The 17,588-nt window shown below is 44.4% G+C and overlaps 2 protein-coding genes across 2 annotated transcripts in view; one reads left to right on the forward strand and one right to left on the reverse strand.

Moving 5' to 3' along the window:
- LOC111874988 (methyltransferase-like protein 7A) overlaps positions 1-17,588 on the reverse strand; it is a 211,416-nt gene that overhangs the window by 97,270 nt on the left and 96,558 nt on the right. The window lies entirely within an intron of this gene.
- LOC111874989 (ancylostoma secreted protein) lies at positions 1,138-17,157 on the forward strand. Its single transcript, XM_033755673.1, has 11 exons — positions 1,138-1,212; positions 2,425-2,556; positions 3,612-3,779; positions 5,124-5,205; positions 5,933-6,074; positions 7,464-7,683; positions 12,520-12,639; positions 13,605-13,772; positions 14,591-14,672; positions 15,736-15,877; positions 16,889-17,157. The coding sequence occupies exons 2-11, from the start codon at positions 2,455-2,457 to the stop codon at positions 17,112-17,114; spliced, it is 1,452 nt and encodes a 483-aa protein (XP_033611564.1). The 5' UTR covers positions 1,138-1,212; positions 2,425-2,454; the 3' UTR covers positions 17,115-17,157.

The raw sequence follows: 17,588 nt of genomic DNA on the forward strand, positions 1-17,588 counted from the left end.
TAGTTCAAGCGGTTAGTAGCTGTCTTCCCACCGTGGCTGTCCGGGTTTGATCCCTGGTCAGGTCATGTGAGACTCGTGGTGGAGGAAGTGGCATTGCGGCAGGTTTCCTCCGAGTAGTTTCCCCTACCACTTCTCATTGCACCGATTGCTCTACACTCATCGTCTAACATCCGGGGCTGGTACAAGACGCCGGCTAGTGGCCGACGTGGCAAGTGGACTCAGTCTCACCCCACCCCAGAAAGATTTCTCTTTCACACTGCCCTTCTTAAGAGGACGCGAAGGCGAAGCCTGGGAACCTACTCCCCCCCCCCCCGCAACAAAAGGAATATTCAACTTCTCCCATGAATTTCGCGTTTCGCCTACGTTTCCACCATACTTCCATATCCGTTCCTCTCGCCTGTTTCATTTGAAGACGCTGTCAGTAACGACAAGCGTCTAGTGATCTACTCATGCTGAATCATTAACTGCGAAAAATACGAATGGAAGTCGCCATGCCTTAGAGAATATTTCTTTTATGTTTACTTGTACTACTGGTTTATTATGACCGCCTCTGTGGTATAGTGGTCAGAGTTCCTGGCTACAGATCCAGAGGTCCCGGGTTCGATTCCAGGTGATACCAGATTTTCTGAGAAGTAGTGGGTCTTGAACGGGATCCACTCAGCCTAGTGAGGATAATAGAGGAGCTATTTCAAGGAAATAGCGGCTCCGGTCCAGAAAACCAAGATTAATAGCCGTGGGGATTCGTTGCGCTGACCACGCCACACCCTCTATCCGCTAAAGTTGTGCACTAACTTCGCCAACAGGCGGCGGTCGCTCGATCGGTACAGTTCGCTTGCGGACTACAGGCCACGGTTTTTTTTATTGGTTTATTAAATTCCTTTTTGTTTTCGGTCTGTGCCTCCAGTACTGAAGAACCTGAAGAAAGCGTTCAGTCAGGATAACGAGCCAATATTTCCTGCGGACACGCACACAGGAGGAAGACCTGGTGCTCGTGCGTCAGGTTCAGCGATAAATTCGCTACAAGGAAATCCCGGCCAGAAAAAACAAAGCAGAAGACGAGGAAAAAGAAGAAGGTTAATGATTGCAACTATCAACTTCAATGCCGCGTTGCAGTGAGTCATGGAACTTGTGCGCGGTGTCCGTTATCACGGCTTCCTATAAGAGGTGTGAGTGGGTACGAGGTTAGGCCAGACAGCCAAGCAGCGACGCCTGGTAAGTACTCAAACCGGCCGAAACGGACTCAACATTCCACGTACCAGAGACTCAACTTCTCTGCACAACGCAACTTACGGGTTATGTCTGTTTCAGCAACTTTATCAGTGTAGAGTTTGAGGTTTTCACACCGGTGGTTATGAAGAATTCAATCCTCTTGGATACAACGACATGTAGATCGTTGAAACCCGGTCACAGTGGCCGTGCGGTCTAAGGCATGAACTGTCTTCGCTTGCTCGAACCTACAAATCGTTGGTTCGAACCCCACTCAAGGCATGCATGTCTGTGTTTGTGTTGTCCTGTGTGTAGGTACCGACCTTGCGACGGGCTGATAACTCGTCCAAGGAGTCCTACCGACTGTATTAAATTATTAAATGTGAAAATGAAATGAAGCGTTTCACGTAGGCTCTATGCTCCAAGAGGGAGCAACTGGACTAAAAATAGACCTATCTATCTATCTATCTATCTATCTATCTATCTATCTATCTATCTATTCTGACTATAGCCCTTTGTTGGACCTTGGCCGTTTTTTCAGTTCTTGATCTTATACTTAGTCGGTATGACACTTTGGATGGGGGATCAGCCCGCCGCAAGGTCGCTACTTACACACAGAATAACCACATACAGACATCCTTGCCTCCGGTGGGATTCGAACCCACGATCCCAGCGTTCGAGCGAGCTGAGACAGTTCGTGCCTTAGACCGCGGGGCCACCGTGATCGGTATCTAATGTACCCTATTTCAGTCAGTTTAAATGACGTATATACCCGTTTGTGGCATGTACTGTCTTCGCTCGCTTGGAAATCGGGATCGTGGGTTCGAATCCCACTCAGGGCATGGATGTTTAGTTTGTGTGTGTGAGTTTTTCTATGTTTGTGTACAGGTAGAGGCCTTGTGACGAGCTGATCACCCGCCCAAGGAGTCCTACCGAATGTGTAAGATCTAGAAAAACCGAAGTGAACGGAGAAGTTCATGGAGGTAGGCCTAGGCCCACTGGGGCTGTAGTGCCAAGGAAAAAAATATATACCCGTCTGTAGCAAGGAAAGAGTTAATGTATATTAAGTCTAGTGACTTTTTTTTTGGTTTGAAACTGAGATTGACAGACTTGCCCCGCCCTACCCTGTGTTTTTTTTTCAAAGGTTCAATGTCCAAATTTGTTAGACCATTTCTCAAGGTTTGTATCAAACAAAAGCATTTGTTGTGTCTGTACTAGAAAGAAGAGGACACACGTGACACAAAGAAGATGAAGGTGTTTCTACTGTTGGCATCCCTGGTTGTGGGACTCAGGGCTCAGTCTTGTAGTTACAGCAGTGTGTGCTCCGACCACACCATGTGCAAGTACCAGGTGAGAGCCTTGCCTCCATTTCTTGTCGCACTTTCTCTGCTATCACCGAGTATGCTCGTAGTTGAGACGAGGCACGAGAATGGTCGAGTCCATTGAGACAGGGATTGTAGCGTGGGTATGTGTTGTAACAATACGTGACCCTCCTTCCCTCACATAAGCCAGTGCAACCACTTCCCCGCTACATTTGCATACATCTCACGAGCAACACAAAGGCCAAGCATTCGGTCAGGCATAGGACAGTTCAAGTGGCTGGGCTGCCGTGGCAGCGAATACTACTAGAAACAGGGCCATGTATATATAATCTTAATTCATAATCGTAAATTTAACCTACTTTCCTCATTTTCATAAAAATTAAGTAGGCTTATGCGATCTCAATGCTGTCTGTATGCCTGTGTATCACCACCTATTAACTTTCGAATGCCTGAAACAATCTCTATTAAATTTGTTACGTATATCGTGGTACCTGAGCCCATATCAAAGGCATACTCCAGAAATTCCACCACTTAATCTTTGTGTCTGTATATGTATCGCCCTAACGTTGCTAGGTAACCGTTCGGTAAAAATTTTACCGCGACAAGGAATATACACGCAGTAATAGAGGAATTGATGGAAAGTAGACAATTAGTTCTTCCCACAACTTCTTGTATACTTTAATACCCGTAGAACTTGCAGTATTTTTTTTTATTGCTAGTGGGGTGGGACTAAGTCCCTTGTACTGCGGCCACTTCTGGCCTATTGTACCAGCCCTAGATGATAGGTGAGGGTGATTGTGGAGCAATTGGTGGAATGAAGATTGGCAGGGGAAACCGAAGTATTCGGAAAAAACCTGCCCCAGCGCCACTTTGTCCACCACAAATCCCACTTGACCAGACCAGGGATCGAATCCGGGCCGCCGCGGTGGGAAGCCAGCGACTAACCGCTTGAGCAATGGCGAGGCCCTAAAAAAAGAACTTACAGTAAATATGGTAGATGTTAAGTCCTAAAATATTTAACACAAGAAGTGCATGAAATCAGGGAATAAAGACCTGTAATCCAGATTTCATTTCCGTATGCAGGGCTACGGTTCGAAATGTGGTCAGCCTATACACTCTGGAGTAACAAGTAACAGTGACAAGCAGAAAATTGTCGATGCGCACAACAATCTGCGCAGGAAAGTGGCCAAGGGACAGGAAACTCAAGGAAAACCGGGCCCGCAACCTTCTGCAGCCAACATGAAGAAGATTGTGAGTATATATAGATATAGTATCCGGGATAGCTCAGTCGGTACGACTGGCTGCGGGCTGGATGACCGTGGGGTTGGAGTTCGACTCCTGGTAAAGTCAAGAATTTTCTCTTCTCCATGACGTTCAGACCAGTTCTGGAGCACCAGCCTCATTTCCAACGGGTACCGGGGGGGGGGTCCTTCCCCGGAGGCCGGGGCGTGAAGCTGAGTTACTGAAGGTTCCGTAAAACACATAAACACACACACACGCCTACTTACGTCACACTGTTACAAATGTTCCATTGTACAATAACAAGGAAAACCATAAGAAAAAAAGTATGTTTGCTACAAACATGACCTTGTCCTGTCAGTGGAGTTTGTGTGTCGATATAAACAAAGGGATCGCGAAACGAAACAATGGCGGAATGCGCCCAAGCAAGCGCGCGCACACACACGCGCGCCTGCGCAAACATACTGAAACAGAAATTTCCTCTCTCGTCATACAGTCAGATAAACAGCAAAGTCGCTTTAGTGACTGAGTCAAGGTCAATGGTCTTATGTAGAGTTGACGTTAAATGTAGGAACCGGGATAGCTCAGTCGGTGTAGCGACGGTTTACGGGTTGTTCGGCCCGGGTTCGATTCCCGGCAGTGCAAGATTCTTCTCCTCTCCACAGCATCCAGACCGTCTCTGGGGCCCTCCTTGCCTCACATCCAATGGACACCAGGGGCGATTTCTCCGGGTATAAACTGACCTGTAATTATTGACGAGGTCAAGAAAACGAGGATCTATATATCCATTCCCCCATACCCCATAGCGCAGTGCTTAATTAGTTAAGTACAGGGACAGCTTGCGGCGACAAGCAGTGAAGCTGATTATTATGTTATCACTGCCCCCCCCGCCAATGTATATAACATGACAGGAGCAACACTTTAAAATCACGATTTTATTTAATATAATGTAGCATTCACGGCAAAGGTCGACACTGCAATACCGACTGAAGCAGAGGTATTGACAGTCAATGCTGTCATCTTGTGACTGTATTCTTAACTACTTCCAATGACCTATGAATAACATACACATAATCACAAACCGTGTCCTGCTACATTTACATTCTGTGCGCGTTATCTGAACTATTCTTACGTCCGAAGAATAGCTTGCGAGGGCATGACGTCGTATAGTCGGGTAGAAAAGTAATATCTCCGGGGAACATGCCTCTGTTTTCAGAGTAGGGGAAGGCAGTAGGATCCTCCGAAGATCTTATAATGTTTTGGCACAATACATACGACATGCAAATCCGAGAAAATAGCACTTTATGGTCTCCGCCATAAGGACCTCAAATTTCATATCCTTTCTTCTATTCACAGTCATGGGACAACGAACTGGCAACAGTGGCCCAGCGGTGGGCAGATCAATGCAGCTTCGGACACGATGCCTGCAGGAATGTTGGTATGTAATTTAACGACAACATATCACCTGCATACTGTCGAAGTACAAATATCTAAATTACTGCTTGTAGTCACAAACCCGCAACAATCTCCGAATAATTGTTGGCCGTAACAGAAGACTTAGCTCGACTCAGTTTTCAAGTGGTGGTCAAGCTTACGACCGTTCAAATGACTAAGGTGCCGTTGTAGCATAAGATACGTAAGATATGCATTATCTGTTCTGCAAAGCCTGTAATGACAGAGGACTTGTATATAGTGCAAACGAATAATTTTCAATAACACGCTTTATGTGCGATACGTACACTTGACGAGCGACAAAACCATATTCTCGTGAGAGAGAGAGGATGTTACGTAAGTACTATTATTACAGGGGCTTAGTTACAAAAAAAAAATTCTGGTCGTGAGTCTCAAGGGAGTTGGTGCTAATGCGAACTGATTGGTGGTAAACAGCCAGTTGTAAAGTAACTTTTAATTTGGGTCTTCAGAGAGTTATAGGATGTGTTCTGGTAGATGAGCACAAACGTTACAATGGAATATATTGTTTCCATCTTCAGAGAGTACAATTCTCCGAGACGGTGGTTCCGGTCTACAAGAAAATCCAGAACATACGAACAACGGAAACCGTTAGCGATGGTGATAATTGTATTCAGGTGGCAGAAATTTTGATTTGGGGTTGCCAAATTTAGGCCTACAAATTGTAATCTTTGATCAATATTTTCATTTTACAGGGAGGTTCTATGTAGGCCAAAACGTGTACCAATCGTCAACAAAGGGTTCTAGTCCAAACGGGCAACAGGACTGGCAGTCTGCTGTACAGGCCTGGTATAACGAGGTGAAGGACTTCAGCAAAAACAGTGTCAGTCCCTTCAAGTGAGTACCTTCGCAGAACGGGTTGGTGGTGTGCCGAAGGGCGAGAAACGCATTTATAAAGGGCAACAGTAGGGACATATACCATCTGCACTTTTCCCTCAAGCACATATATTTTGGAAGTGCTGCATAACGAGGAGATTCATAACTTTCACTCTTCTCCAAATAAGGAAATTCAAGTCATAGATGAGCTTGACAGGGAATGTAGCATGCATGGGGAGAAGATAAATGTATAGAGGTTTTCGGTGCGAAAGCCAAAAGGACAAAGACATCTAGAAAGACATAGACGTAAGTAGGAGATAATATCGTCACGTGTAGTACGAGTGTACGTGACTATAGACGGGGTTTTGATTGGGGAATAGATTTATTGGACATTTAAACACAAAACTCATAACTACAAGTAAATATAACGATATCATTAATCCACACACTTTACAGTTCAGTAGGGGACACGGTAAGCCTTCTCACTTTGCCATCGCTAGTCGTTTTCTGGTAATGGATAATAGAAGTTTTCAGCCATCTGTGTTCATTTCGTTACTGTTCGGCGAATATCCCGCAGCTGAACTGCACTTCTGACTCTGTCCCTTGCTTATAACATCTCAGCACGGACCGTGCAGAAACACCTCGTTTCCACTGTTATAGTTCATTTATTAAGAATATGCTACCTAGCAATGGGCACGGGCTTATCAAGCCGTTGACCAGAAACAGGTCTGGCATATCCGCGTATCTCGCGGTCATTGCATAGCAACGGCTCTACACGCCACAATATTAAATGGATCTTAGAAAAAATGGGATTGTATGCGTTTGACACATCTGGCTCAGGATAGGGACCAGTGAAGGGCTCTTGTGAACACTAATAAAATTACATGTTCCATACAATTTCGGGAAAGAAATTGGTGTTCGGGAAGTGCTCGGTTCAATATTTCTCAGTCACTCTAGGCAATGTCGAGATAACATCTGAATGGAGCCGTGTGACTGCCTTTTCTTCCAAATCCTTTCCACACCCTCTGTGATCTAGAGGTCCCGGGTTCGACTCCCGTCGCTACCAGATCTTCTGAGAAGTAGTGTGTCTGGAACGGGGTCGACTCAGCCTCGTGAGGATAACTGAAGAGCTACTTGAACGGAAAAGTAGCGGTTCCGGTCTCGAAATCCGAAATTAACGGCCGTGGGGATCCGTTGCGCCGACCACGCGAGACCCTCTATCCTCAAAAGTTGGCACTAACTTCGCCGACAAGCGGCGGTCGCTGGGTCGGTATAGTTCTCTTGGGGAGTACAGGTCACGGGGTTATTCCAATCATGCAATCATTCGACGCCATATTGTTACAGCACCTTTGAATAAGCAGCAGACACGCGTACAAGGCCCTCGTTAGTCACTGGGGTTTCTGTTATCAGGTACAGCTCAGGCGCGGGCCACTACAGCCAGGTGGTGTGGGCCACTTCAGACAAAATCGGCTGTGGATTCACGGCCTACGCGGGTTCCGACGGCTGGTACAACAAGATGTACGTGTGTAACTACGGCCCGGGTGGGAACGTCATAGGGGGCTCCAGCAGCATGTACACCATTGGGGGCGCCTGTTCCAAATGCTCTGGCAACTGTGACAACGGCCTTTGTGTGTGATTCAGGGGATATCTTGAAGGGGCGAGGGAGGTTGGGGGTGTAGACTCTTTGCCTACAAATTTATGTTTAAGATTTCCATCTTCTTGGATATAATGTTGTTTAGTACGCTGATAGTCAATCGACGTTTCGGACGAACATTTCGCCTCTATTTTTAAGGTCGAAGCAGGCTTTGCTTGCCACCTGACTTCACTCTGGTTACTTGATTTTCGGCCATGATGATGGAAACATATTCATCCGAAACGTTCCGTTGACTTACAACGGACTACACGACCATATATCCCAGAAGATGAAACTCTTCATGTGTTTAATTAAATTCACTTTCTCTGATCATCCTAAAATATTCATACTGTAAGATTGTTTTTAAAATAAACTTTTTATTATTAGTATTCATATCTTAACTAAAGAAGTGGCCGCGTGTAGATCTACTGTCAGCCGATGTTTCGGAGGAACGTCAATTCACACAAGATCTACACGGTGCCAGATCCCAGAACACGCCATTCTTCATAGTCACTGTCGTGAAAACCTCAAATCCTAAATATCTTACATATTTCCTTATTTCTTTATATTTTTTATTTACTTAAAAATTTGGTTTTGAGGGAGAGATTCCTGGGTTGACCCCTCCCCATTCCGACGCTTATGATGTTGAATGAAATAAAGAGTCCTCTCGAGTTGTATACTGTTTTGGTTTAATTCCTAACACCACGTTACAGCGGGCACATACTGCCCAAAATAGTGCCCTCAATAAGTCAATATCCTTTCCAATTCGTCATCTTCTTCTCTTCCTTTCGTATCAGCACCCCCCTCCCAAATCCTGTCTATTTTCCCATCAGAATTAATCTGGAATTATGGATCTTAGAGACACTTGATAGTCCTCCTTGTACGGGGGATCAGCTCTGACACAAGGCCACTACCTACACACAGGACAACAGGAACACAGAATAAACGCGGACAGACATTGAAACCTCGAGTGAGTTTCAAACCCGCGATCCAAATATTTGAGCGGGCTAAGACTTTTATAACTTAAACTGAGCGCCTACCGCGGTTGATTTTTCCAATTCTTCCCTCATTAATCATCCAACCATTGAAGAAAGCAGTTTTCTGGGATTTGGCACCGTGTATATGTGGTGTTAACCGACGTTTCGGAGGAGACCGTGAGAACCGGTAAAAGCAGACAGTCTGCTTTTACCGGTTCTCACGGTCTCTTCGCTTGCAGATTTCTTATATTTTTTCTTCTACCCTGAAGATGGAGGCGATACGTTCCTCCGAAACGTCGGTTAACAACACATATACACGGTGCCAAATCCCAGAAAACTGCTTTCTTCATAGTCACCGCCGTGAAAACTCAAATCTTACATCCAACCATTGTTCGCCGTGTAGTGTGACAGCCATACTGAGCAACTTTACTCAGCGGTAAAGCTTCAGATATGTATTTGGGAGGAGGGCAGTTAGATTCTCAGCCGAAACAACTACAACATTGTCTTCTTTGTTCAATACCGGGATAGTGTCTAGAATAGGCCACGGCAACTTCCTTCAAATTATTTACCAATATATTATTCAACAATTATCTAACCACTTGACTCTGCATTGAGATACTGATGGCTCAGTAAGCCACACAAACACACACACACACACACCTGCAGACGTCACACTGTTACAGATGTGCCACTGTACACTGACAAGGAAAGCCATAATGAGGAATAAAGTATGTTTGCTACACACATGACCTTGTCCTGTCAGTGGAGTTTGTGTGTCGATATAAACAAAGGGATCGCGAAACGAAACAATGGCGGAATGCGCCCAAGCAAGCGCGCGCACACACACGCGCGCCTGCGCAAACATACTGAAACAGAAATTTCCTCTCTCGTCATACAGTCAGATAAACAGCAAAGTCGCTTTAGTGACTGAGTCAAGGTCAATGGTCTTACGTAGAGTTGACGCTAAATCTAGGAACCGGGATAGCTCAGTTAGTTACGGGTTTTTCGGCCCGGGTTCGATTCCCGGAAGTGCAAGAATTTTCTCCTCTCCACAGCGTCCAGATCGGCTCTGGGGCCCACCCTGCCTCACATCCAATGGGCACCAGGGGTGATTTCCCCGGAGATAAGCTGACCAATCACATCTATTTAGTCCTGTGGTCAAGAAAACGTGGAGCCATACATCCACTTCCCCATACGTCTTCATGTCGTAGTACTTATTTAAGTACAGGGAACACTTTACCTTTTACGTTAAATCTATGACGTTATTAGTAGCTCAGAGTACGCAGTGTAGGAAGATAGCTGAATGATGAATTGGAAAGGATGACGAAGCAAGCGACCGTGGTCTGAACCTAGTATATCCTGGTATTTACTGAAGGGGCTGGAGAAAATCACGAAGAACTGTGTGCGTATAATATTTCGGCCGATATTGAACCGAACACCTCACGAACACGATTCAAGAACGTCATTACTGCAGCAGACGCACAGCCCCCCCTCATGTTGTATGTTTGTTCAGATGGTGTTACGGCATTGACAATACCTGAGCGCCCCCACGACACCCTAAAGTTTGGCCTCTGTCCAAAATGCATCGGCGACCAAAACTGAAGCTGTAACAGTCCAGGTTATCTTAGGGAGACAGCAGCTAACCTCCCTGAGGAGTGTCGGTTTTCCTCAGTCTCTCCACAAAAATTTTCTGGATATTATTCATTAGGCGACTACCTCTTCCTTCCAAATCCTTTCCAATTCATCAATAATCCTACCATTAGATGCTATTTCCACTTTGAAACTGACAGATCGTAAATACCGCCTTTCCCCCAAAGAAAAGTTAAATGGGAGTAAGCTCTATCTATTGGACACAACTGAATAGGTTTTACCTGAAGACAGAGACAAAATCCAGTCTCCGAAACGCTGTGTTTTGAAAAATAAACAGGACGGTTTTTTAAAAAGAGACAAGACGACGGATAATGTCCAAAAACATATTACTTGTAATAATAATCAAGCTGACTGATCGCTAGCTGGTAGTATCGATAGGTAGTAATATCGATAGCAGAAGATACGAAGCGAGTACACTTCTGTTCATTTATACCAGGTTGGACCCACTGTGACAACTCTCTAACAAAATAACTGTAAATTAATGTGGGATAAACAACCACACACGTTGCCTCTTTGTCTATTCTCCGTCATACTCGTATAAAAATGAAAGAATTCTTGACTCGCAGATAGGGTTAATTCTAACTCAAACAAGTTTACCTTATGTCAATTCAAACACAAGTGTTTCCGGCGAAAACAAATAGCACTGCCTCCTATATATATGTACTGACAGCGGGAGTGTTTCTGCATTGAGAACCAGGTCCGCTGTTCGTTACCAGTTGCGCATAGCTTTACACGGGTAAGTGCCTTACCGATAAGTACTCCTCCATAAACAGATATGATGTAGCAAGTTACCTCAAGTGCAAATATATTTGGGTTATTCTTGAGTCGAATCTTGGCTGTGACCACACTGAGCCTTATCGTAGTTTTCCTCATACCCTTCAGTTAAATTTCAGGACGGTACTTTAAATTAGGTCACAAACCCTTTCTTCCATAATATTTTAATTTCATTACAAATTGATTTTTATACCAATCGAAGGTTCTGATATACTGAAGGAGAACCACTGACAGAATGGTCAGTGATCCGGCCTTGATTCGAACCCGGCACCACCTTGATTAAACTTGCTCGGTCATACAAGGCAATATTTTCAAATTTTCTGAACAACGAAAAATAATAATTTCAAATCTTTTTCTGCAACACAATACAAGTAAAGAAATAAAATCTGCCTGCTTCCCACCGCCGTGGCCCGGGTTCGATCCCAGGTCAGGTTACGTGGGATTTGTGGTGGGAAAAGTAGCATTGGAGCAGGTTTCGTCTGGGTACTTCTCTTTACCCTTGTCAATTCTTCTTCAACCGACGGTTCCATACTCATTAATCACCCTATTCTTGGCGCTATATTCCGGATACTCAGAGCGTCGTTAAACAACAAACTTAAAGAAAACAAGACAACAGGCATATCTTCAAACTCCTTCAACAGAATAACACTTTACAATTGTTTCAACAACGTAATACACACGTCTCAACAAGAGAACAACTTAACTGTGTTTCAACAAGACAATACACAAATCTGTCTCAACGATAAAACGTCTTAACTGTGTTTCAACAAAACAGTACACAAATCTGTCTTAACAAGAGAACATCTTAACTGTTTCAACAAGACAATACACAAACTTGTCTCAACAAGAGAACTTCTTGACTGTGTTTCGAAAGAGACAATACACAAACTTGTCTCAACAAGAGAACATCTTAACTGTGTTTCAACAAGACAAACACAAACTTGTCTTAACAAGAGAACTTCTTAACTGTGTTTCAACAAAGACAATATGCAAACATGTCTCAATAAGAGAACATATTAACTGTGTTTCAACAAGACATTACACAAACTTGTCTCAACAAGAGAACATCTTAACTGTGTTTCAACAAGACAAACACAAACTTGTCTTAACAAGAGAACTTCTTAACTGTGTTTCAACAAGACATTACACAAACTTGTCTCAACAAGATAACTTCTTAACTGTGTTTCGAAAGAGACAATACACAAACTTGTCTCAACAAGAGAACATCTTAACTGTGTTTCAACAAGACAATACACAAACTTGTCTCAACAAGAGAGCGTCTTAACTGTATTTCAACAAGACAATACACAAACTTGCCTCAACAAGAGAACTTCTTAACTGTGTTTCAACAAGACATTACACAAACTTGTCTCAACAAGAGAACATCTTAACTGTGTTTCAACAGACGCACTTGCTGAACTCTTCCAGATAAAAGATGCTCGGCTTCTTTCTCCTGGCGGGTCTGATTGCGGCCAGCAGCGCCGACAGCGCCGACAGCGCCTGCGCTTACAGGTCCGTCTGCGCTGACCACACCATGTGCAGATTTAATTCGGTAAGGACACCACTATGAGTACAGACCCAACAACCCTTTCGCTGATACAGCCGAGTTTAGCAGTGTCAGCGAGCCTTCAGTCTACAAGTTATAACTATTTATACAACATCTTTTGCATCTTGCCGGTATGGAGACATCTATTTCTAAGTTAGCGGGCCTGCTTATGTTGGAACAGAGTTCTGAGGAGAATATTTGAATCCATGAGAGGGAAGCCGGAGAAAGATTTAATAATTTGGATTCTGCATCAGATATTTTTAGGTTTATCCAATTAAGAAGAATATTTGGAGGGTAAGACAGAACACATGAGAGGAGACAAATGCACACATTTTTTGGCAGGAAAACCATGAAGGAAAAAACAACCTGGAACATGTAGACATGTTTGGGAATAAATGAAATTTGACCACACAGAAGCAGGACTGGAGAGTGAACAGGTAGTGGGCTCATGTGAACACCGCGTCCAACAAATCCGGTTATCGTCTCCACTCACACTTACCACGTGACACTATTATACACTAATGTAATTTCCGTTCAAAATTCAACGGAAGTTTTCCACGTATATATGTGTTCAATACAATCGCCATTTTCAGCTAAAATTATGAGTCGACGAATTGTTATCATGGAAAATTTTCGTCTCAATTTACATTAAGAAATCACGTTGCGAGATAGAATAAATGAGAATTAACTGACATTGGGTATAGATTGCAGATTTAGAAATACAGCCCGATTATGTTATCAATATCCCCCCCACACACACACACTTATAGAGCCTGACTAAGTAACCCCATGAAGCTGAGTCCTTCTTGAGAAGCCTACAGTGGCTCAGCTACTCAAGAATTTCCCAAAATTTTATGGAACCCGAAGCTTCATTATCGTGTTCAAAAGAGATCTCCACTAGTCCCTATCCTGAGCCAGATCAATCCTGTATAGGGCCTACCTTATAATATTCACTACATTTCATTTGGCAGAGCCTTGGAGCAAACTGTCTCTCACCTACGTTCTCAGGAGTAACGACTGATGCTGACAAACAGACGATAGTTGATGCGCATAACAACCTGCGCAGAAAACTGGCTAAGGGACAGGAAACTCGAGGAAACCCTGGGCCTCAGCCTCCTGCAGCCAACATGAAGAAAATGGTAAGTATGATTCATTGAAATCTTGTATTTAAGCATCCTGTTGCATTACTGCCTTGTTCACACACAATTTTCCGTCAATAATTACCTGTCATCTTGACAGATTACTGATGATGATGAATGCAACTATTTATTTCTTCATTCATATTTGCTTTCACTATTAACACGACATCTTTCGACCCGAAACGGCCATCCTCAGGTGTCCCATTATGCCAAACCTGCTACAATGCACTGAGTGTTGTTCTATTCGACGGGCGCGTAACTGAACATTTTGTAATTAAAATGTTAAAATTGCACTCAACTTTGGGGCGTTAAAATCTTTACATGTTACAGTTTATTCCATTTAAATTCAATTAAAGATCGTTAACAGTTTTAATTATATAAACTCCTAATTCCTCTTCATAAGGGGCGTCTTCCACTTGTCTAAGCAATATACCCTTCTTCGGTTATTTATATTGTCCTTTCCATATGCAAGCCCGTTGTTATGTTTTGTCTGCTATGGCCCATAGAGTTGTGAGACGTCGAGGCTCCCATATTTTCTAGAAAATCGGCTCACATATGGCGGTGAGGTTGTCAGCCTTACGTGCCGGCTGTCCTTTGCACCCCAGGAATATTCCTGGTACTCATTTCTGTTAGAGGTTGAGTCGACCCCAGGGCCATAGTACGGCTGGAAGGCTTAGGTCAACTGAAAAATGCAATGACCTCAGCGGGGTTCGACTTCCCGGCTTGTAGCACAGTACCTCAGTGAGGTTTACTGAGTCTGAGACTAAGGGTTTATCTTTTTCGCACGAATTTGAAATGCGCTGCGTTTTGTCCCGCAGACATGGGACGATGAACTGGCCGAAGTGGCGCAGCGGTGGGCGAACCAGTGCACGTTCCAGCATGACACATGCAGAAGCGTCAGTAAGTAGCGTTACCAACATCACGGACCTTTGAAGGGCCGTTTTTAATGGCAGACTGAACGAGAGAACAAACAAAACTAAAAATTGTGGCTAATATTTTTACAAACGTCGTCATAATTTTAAACCAAGAATTATACCAGTAATGTTCAATGTTTCAGGGACTTTATGTGTATTTTTCACATTGTGCAAATTTCACTAACTGTTATTACGTTTAAATTAATACATGCAACGTTTGAATATTTATTAAGCTCCTGACAGGAAAATAGGAGCTAGGGTAGCGTTGTCAGTATAGCAACTGGCTACGGGCAGGACGACTGAGTTCCAGTCCCGGTAGGGTCAAGAATTTCCTCTCCTCCAAGTCGCCCAGACTGACACTGCGGTCCACCCAACCTATATAATGGGTACTGAGGGTTCTTTCTCTGGGGGTAAAGTGGCCAGGGCATGAAGCTGACCACTCACCTCCAGCTAGTGCCGAGGCCAAGAAAATGTGGATCTGTACATCCACTACCCCATTTTTTTATTGCTAGTGGGGTGGGACTAAGTCCCTTGTACTGCGGCCACTTCTGGCCTATTGTACCAGCCCCAGATGATAGGTGAGGGTGATTGTGGAGCAATTGGTGGAATGAAGATTGGCAGGGGAAACCGAAGTACTCGGAGAAAACCTGCCCCAGCTCCACTTTGTCCACCACAAATCCCACTTGACCAGACCCGCGGTGGGAAACCAGCGACTAACCGCTTGAGTTATGGCGCGGCCCTCCACTAACCCCATACACCTTCAGGAAATACTTTTTCAGTCTGGCGATGAGTCAAGAGGGGAAGAGCAGAAAGGCAAATTCTCAATAAAATGGAGCAGAAACAATAAACATTTTAGTGCTCTCCTCCAATGGAAAGGTTAGGCCCTCATGTACTGTGCAAGACACAAACATTGGCAATACTTAGGGCGAGTAATACTGTTCCTGTTGGTGCACTGAAGCCTAATGTGTAATTAAATGAATAGTACATAGGCCAAACAATTTGTGGAAGCTTTGCTCTTTCTACAATTGTTGTCCTATTTTATTTCACAGGCAGATTTTACGTAGGCCAAAACCTGTACATTACGTACTCAATGGGAGCCGCTAAGAACGGAAATGAAGACTGGAATTCAGCTGTACAGGCCTGGTATGACGAGGTGAAGGACTTCAGCAAGGACAGTGTCAGTCCCTTCAAGTGAGTACATCTGCCATAATTCAACAGTTTTAGATTAAATTTGGTTTGGCCGGAATAACGATTGGCTACGGGGCTGGACGGGCGACGGTTCGGGGTTGGAGTCTCGGTAAGGACGAGATATTTCTCTTCCCCACATCATCCAGACCGGCTCCGGAGTCCGCCCAGCCTCCAGAGTGAAGCTGACCACTCACCTCCAACTAATACCGAGGAAGGAATAAGTGGATCTATAACTCCACTCCCTCGTACGTCTTCACGGCGTAGTGCTTGTAAAGTATCTAACTTATATTCAGACACAGAGCTTCTCTGTATGTGACAGACTCCTCATGCATTTCCATAAGGTTCCTGTCTCGAGTGCTCAGGTTTTACTCCACAGATGTCACTAGTGGCAAATATTACATGTCTTCACAATTCTTCTCCATTTCTTTGCATTGGTGCTCATGCACTTGGTTTTGTCGCCTGTGTTTCTAGCACAAATTTCTACCCAATTTTCTATCCTAGTTCCATGCATGTACGTGCTCTATCAATTTTTTTACTTTATGGTTTCTTGTTATCTCCCGCTGAACTAGTCTAGTCTTATATGTTGAAATAGCTGTGTAAATCTGACAGGAGTTGTCCAGTGATTGAGATTAGCTCCTTCTAAAGGACCTAACCGGGTATATGTCTTCCTTCCGCACCTGAAGACGGAAACAGATCCAGTTTGCGAAACGTCGTGATTTCTATTTCCTAGAATTCGGGACGATAGAAGTAGTAAGAAAAAAAAATAGTAATTCTGAGTTCTAATTCTACTTCCGTAGAGCCGTGTTTACCGTGCCATTGCATAGAAATGGCTATTGTCTCGTTGCTTGTTTCGAGGCCTTTGCCTAACAACGGGTCTAATATTTAGTAAGCCTGATTACTTTCACGGGCACCACAAACTCTATGAGAATACTGTACGATACTTCCCTCCTAACTGAATCACACGTTTCTTCGAGGTCTCGCTGTAATTCTGACAATTCAATGTTCTGTTATCAGGTTCAGCTCAGGCACGGGCCACTACAGCCAGGCAGTGTGGGCCGATACAGATAAAGTCGGCTGTGGATTCACGGCCTTCACAGATTCTGACGGCTGGTACAGCAAGCTGTACGCCTGTAACTACGGTCCTGGAGGGAACATCGTAGGGGGCTCCAGCAGTGTGTACACCATTGGGGAAGCCTGTTCAAAATGCTCTGGCTCCTGTGACGACGGCCTTTGTGTGTAACGGCAGGTTTCCTAACAATTAAATAAATGTCTGAATTTATAAACTGCTTATTCTGTAACGACCTCACCGCCATCTGTGAGCCGACTGTCTAGAAAATGTGGGAACCTCGACGTCTCATAACCCAATGGCCCTTCGCGGCCGGTTACAGGGATAACTTTACCTTTATCTTATTCCGTAATGACTTACTTCCTCTCTACGTGGATGTGGATACCAATTAGGCACTACAGAGCCGGGAAAGCTCAGTCGGTATAGCGTCTGGCTACGGCTAGACGGTCGAGGGGTAAGATTTCGATTTCCTGTAAGGGCAAGAGTTCTGCTCTTCTCCGCGTCGTCCAGGCCAGCTCTGGTGTCCACCCAACCTCTTATCCAATGGGTACCGGGGGCTCTTTACCTGGGGTAAAGCGGCCGAAACGTGAAGCTGACCACTCACCAACTACTGCCGAGGTCAACAGTACCCGAATCTATATATATGAA

This window comes from Cryptotermes secundus, unplaced genomic scaffold (assembly GCF_002891405.2).
Source record: "Cryptotermes secundus unplaced genomic scaffold, Csec_1.0 scaffold868, whole genome shotgun sequence".
NCBI lineage: Eukaryota > Metazoa > Arthropoda > Insecta > Blattodea > Kalotermitidae > Cryptotermes > Cryptotermes secundus.

Excerpts from the sequence above, each read along its gene's own strand:
- LOC111874989 (XM_033755673.1), top strand. The coding sequence starts at position 2,455 with ATGAAGGTGTTTCTACTGTTGGCATCCCTGGTTGTGGGACTCAGGGCT. Across the intron at positions 14,673-15,735 it reads TGACACATGCAGAAGCGTCA|GCAGATTTTACGTAGGCCAA; the intron begins GTAAGTAGCGTT and ends TTTATTTCACAG. Across the intron at positions 15,878-16,888 it reads GACAGTGTCAGTCCCTTCAA|GTTCAGCTCAGGCACGGGCC; the intron begins GTGAGTACATCT and ends TTCTGTTATCAG.